General features: G+C 40.0%; 1 protein-coding gene across 1 annotated transcript in view; it reads left to right on the top strand.

Annotated features, from left to right (window-relative positions):
* The window catches only part of LOC138025291 (TNF receptor-associated factor 6-like), a 14,363-nt gene that overhangs the window by 474 nt on the left and 8,889 nt on the right, over positions 1-5,000 (top strand). Inside the window, exons 1-5 of the mRNA XM_068872529.1 lie at positions 1-267; positions 1,661-1,712; positions 2,882-2,980; positions 4,348-4,512; positions 4,713-4,790. The exon at positions 1-267 is cut by the window's left edge and continues 474 nt beyond it. Coding sequence (XP_068728630.1) covers positions 101-267; positions 1,661-1,712; positions 2,882-2,980; positions 4,348-4,512; positions 4,713-4,790 — 561 coding nt within the window. The 5' untranslated portion in view covers positions 1-100. The remainder of the gene's footprint in view (positions 268-1,660; positions 1,713-2,881; positions 2,981-4,347; positions 4,513-4,712; positions 4,791-5,000) is intronic.

Genomic DNA, 5,000 nt, shown 5'->3' with positions numbered 1-5,000 from the left:
AGAGCATTTTCTCCACAAATCTTTCAGGAAGTGACGACAGAGTGGCTCAGTGGTGCGTGACTTTACCATGTCACGCTAAGATGCTGCCAATGTGAGAGATATGGCGGCTGGTGGCGTACCCGAACTTGGGGGATACGAATACGAATTTATCGGCGTAATTCCTGACGATTGGGAATGTCTTGTATGCCAGTTACCGCTTAAAGATCCCGTTCAGATCGAGAGATGTGGTCACAGACTCTGCGAGATCTGTGTTGGAACAATATTAAGGTGAGACTGCTACTGGGGCAAATCATTGCTTCGTCGAAGATTTGACTTACTTAGCAAATCTGCCGACTTCCTGTACGATGAGGATTCCACAATCTTGACTAATTTTCGTATTCATTCGTTGGTGATGAAGGAAGGTGGCTCATTCTACATGTATGCGACAATTATCAAAAAAAATGTATTTCTGAATTAGTTTTTGAACGTAATGCGACTTATGGATTGTTGAGAACCCGGTAGAAAACGGCATGTTACTGGATATTAGCTCGCCATTTGAACTTACTCATCACTTTTTCGATGACACAGAGTTAATGTTCGATTTTGTTTATCTAATAGACCACTTTCGATATATTATCTCGAGGCTATGGGGAATAAACTCATACAATCCTTCTATTTATTTCCCAGAGCCTCGAGATGATGTCGTTTGTTTAGGACTGAATTTTAACATATTGAAATTGGCTATGACAGATGTATTAAATAAAGAACTTTAGAAACTGATGAAGACTACGTACTTGATTGACTAGGGAGAGTTGCTTGTAAACTAAGGAAGTTTGTTTCATGTATCCAGAATCAGAAGACCGTTCTTGATTGAATGGCTTAACTCAGTGTCAATTTTTCCTCGTTGGCAAAGTGAAAGTAGACTTAAAAAAGGCAAAGCCACTGAACCGAATCATGCAAGTTGGTTAACGTAAGGAGGCTTTGCTGAAGCTGTGTCACAAGGAAGAATTTAATATTCTTAGTATTATCATGTTAAGGAAAATTTTGCTGGAAGAAGCAAGGAAAATTTTGCTGGAATTTTGCCAGTTTTGTTTCAAAACCGTTGTTTCTGTGCTTCATAACTTTGCCATACAGTGAACTATTGCAAATCTTAAAAGAAGATAATTAATTAACATGGATCAGTTTTGCATTAATAACTAACCATGGACAAGACGAAGTACTAACTAGGTCATGAAAAGTCTGGTGTCTTCAAGTTGTAAATTATCCATGTTTATTATTCTTGCCTCAAAACAGGGGCATTAGGGATCTTAACGCCCAGTAATACTGGCAACATTTTTCATGCAACTTGTAGTGTAACAATGTTGCTTTGCAAGTTGAGATTGTTTGTTGCACATGTTACCACATTTTTGTGCGACAAATTTTCATGTTGCAAAAAGTAAAAGCGGTGGGTAATAGGCGCACCAAACCATCTCAACTTGCAACGCAACCTTGTTGCGCTACAAGTTGAACAAAACATGTTGCCCGTATTACTTGGCCATTAAAGTTGACAGATTTAGTCTTTAACAGATTCAGACCCCAAAATAACATACTAGCATATCATAGCCTCGTCTCAACACAACAAAATTTTAAGGAATCGAGAAATTGTAATTTAAGTAACAATTAAGTAACTTATTCTGTTTAGATCTCCATCACCCCAGTGTCCAGCGGACAGGGAGCCAATATCAAGAAACAGGGTACACAATATATAATTTTGTTTCATGTTTTAAATACACATGCTAGGAAAACATTTGCCCAACTTAGGGTTTAGATATAAAAAAAAATCAATAAAAATACAATCTGGAAGGATATGAGACAAGTTTCCTTCTCTTGGGAGCATAAATATTTACAACTCTCTGACTTATAGCAAGGAAAATGAAAGTGAACGTTCTGTGCAGGACTTTTTTTGTCACAGTGAGCATTTCTCCCAAGTTTGTTCTCCTGTGATAATTTTCTTGGGATGTTTTTAGGGTAAGGACAATAGTTGGTTGGAAAGTAAAACATCGGTGTATTCGCATTTTTCAGTAGTTCTTCGACCCTGTATGATAACAAGTGGCAAGTTTAAATGATCCGGCAGAGTGAAGTGTTTCCGTATTACCGTAAGTAATGTTTAAAAAACGAGCAGCAGTGTTTTATTGGGGTTTAAACACATGAGGCGTAGCCGAGTGTTTTTAGACTTGATAAAACATGTGCTGCGAGTTTTTTGAACGGCTTCAAAAACATTCCACAAAGAGCGTGCCTCTCTGGACTCAAAACAATGGTTCAAATTGTGAGAGGTGAATATTAGCATACAAGAAAAATAAGCTATGCCTTATTAGTATTCTTTATACAGTATTCTTTATATAAAGAATACTAACGAGGAGTTAACGAGGAATGTTTTATCAGGATATAAAGCTCATATGCGTGACGTTATATCGGTGTTTTGATAGGCTGTTAGGTCATGAATTATTAATGAGTTTTTAAGTCATCTTCAGGAGGTTTCTCCTTTTAATATCGTGACAACAGCGTGATTGTTACTTCTGTGTTTTAGACATAAACAAATTGGATATTGGCCACGTTCTTTTTGCATGTTTATGGACCGAGACGAAGTCGAGGTCCATAAACACACAAAAAAAGAACGAGGCCAATATCCAGGCCAATAAAGGATTTATTATATGGGATAAAACACCCAAAAAATGATCTTTGATCTTGCGGTACCAAGCAAGAAATCCCAAGCAGGCAGTATAGCTCCATCTTGCCCGCTCGGGTAGCCAATCACAGCGCGGGATTTGGTTCATCTTTCCCGCTCACGGAGCTACAAGTCATAAAATAAAAGAGGTATGGAGAGGCGGCGGTCATTTTTCATTTATTTAAATCTCCATTGTAGATTTTCTCAGATGTTGCCTGCCATCGTAAAATATTAGATGCAAAGGTTAAATGTCCCAACGCTGATTGTTCGTGGACTGGAGAACTCAGAGATGTAAAGGTAGACGTGAGGAGGGATTAAAGAGCTTAAGCATCGACGACGGTAACGGCAACGAGAACGTCGTCGTTAAATGTGAATTCGCGTTATTGTAATCGCTTTGCGACTATTTCAAGCATTTTAACGTGACAAAGGTGTGGCAAAACCTCAAGAACGAAACTTGTATGAACGGCGCATAATTTTAGGGGAGAAAATGAAGATTTATCCTCATTGCGCTGACGTTCTCCCTAGAACCTCAAATTTGGTCATTTCGCGTTGTTGTTTTGCTGACGACGGCAAAGAAATAGACAAAATTGAGCGTGCAAAGCTATTGCTTTTGCTAACTAAATATGCAAATTTGTGACGTTCTCGTTGTGGTCACCGTTGTCGTTGCTAAAGCGAAACGACGACGGCTACGGCACCGGCAATTCCAGAGCGCGATCATTTTATTGGCTGTCTTGCTGGGTGCAATTTTGAACATTTCTGTGCTGTACTCTGCAAAACAACAACGTACGACATTTGACGACAAGTTAAGAATAGAACAGCCAACCTTTTCATCCACCATCTTTACTCTAAAACCGTTCGTAGCATTTCAGTTACAGGATACTTTGTTCACGTGGTACCACGGGGACAATATGGAATAATCGCGAATTACTTGAGATGGTGCATAGAGACTTTCGTTGCCGCAGCCTTCGTCGTGTCTTAAACTGACTCTCTAGTAGTATTTGTCGTGGAACATTGGCAGATTATTTTTGCTCGATTGTCACTCTATTTCTAGGCTGAGCATGCGCCAAGATATTCGACATATTTATTTTCACCGCTTCATCCTTCCTTTTCTATCTTTTGACATGTACAAAGAATTGATGGGCGACTTTTATTCTGTATTCTGTATGTCCAGCATTCCACCATCGCCCCTTAATTTAACTTATAGTAGTCTCAACATCACACGCCGAGCCGGCCATATTTGCAGGAGAGAACAGATCAGACCCCAACAACGGGAGCTCCATGTCACGCTGCTTGAGAACGGTGTTTGGGGGTCTTATGAAGAAGGGTTTTGTATTTGGGCCTGTGATCCCCTCGTTTATTTTAAGACCCTGATTTATCTGCAGAATGGTCCAGAAGTGAGTTTCTTCAAGGGGATAAATTCTTGTTCTTTTCTTTTTCTGATTTTGACAATGAATAGCCTATATGTACTATAATTGGCCGAAATGAAAGTAAGTTGAAAAGCGGCTTTGTCAAATCGCTCACTCGCTGAACCCCCCCACCCCGAACAGTGTTTCGTCCGGCTGGAATTAAATCCGCGCAAGGTGGTCTGATGCTCGACCCAGGACCTGACCGGTCGTTGGTTTGTGCTGTGCTCTTACTAAAGCAGTTCCTTATAATCTTTCCAGAAACACGGAGAGAATTGCTCTTTTCAACTAGTGCAGTGCATTAATTGTGGGTGCCATGAAAAAGTGCTTCGCAAGGATGTTATTAAGCATGTCGAGTCAACTTGCCTCTGGTCCATCATGCAATGCGCGTTCTGTGCTCATCGCTTTCCGAAACTGGAGAAAAAAGTAAGTTGACTATGTTATGCCGGTGCTATGTACTTTCTGATTTGATTTTATGTCAAGGAGAAGCTAAGGTTGACTTTTTTCAGTCTTTCAATGGAAAGTGACCCTCGATGCAGTTTCACTTATGAGTTAGTAGCTACAGATATATGAACAATTTCTTTCAATCAAGCTCATTTTGCTTTTCATTTTTGTTTTTTATTTAGCCACACAACGATTTATGTCCGAGGTTTCCAGTCGAATGTAGCAACAAATGCGGATTAAGAAACATTCCAAGAGAGGAGGTATAGAGGTTTCCTTGATCCTGACAAGTTTCATTGGTCACACTGTCGACTCTCAGTATCGCGCATGCATGATTCTCACTTTACCATCCCTTTTCTGTTTCCTTTCCTTGTCCCTTTCTCGTCACAGCAGCTAATACTCCTGCACACTCAGCATTGACTCAGGGGGAGGCTGTGGGGGAGAATGGAAAGACTCTTTATGCGCGAAATATA

Source organism: Montipora capricornis, chromosome 12 (assembly GCF_036669925.1).
Source record: "Montipora capricornis isolate CH-2021 chromosome 12, ASM3666992v2, whole genome shotgun sequence".
NCBI classification, from domain to species: Eukaryota; Metazoa; Cnidaria; class Anthozoa; order Scleractinia; family Acroporidae; genus Montipora; species Montipora capricornis.
Note: the sequence above shows the minus strand (reverse complement) of the source record. Positions and strands in the feature narration are given on the sequence as shown.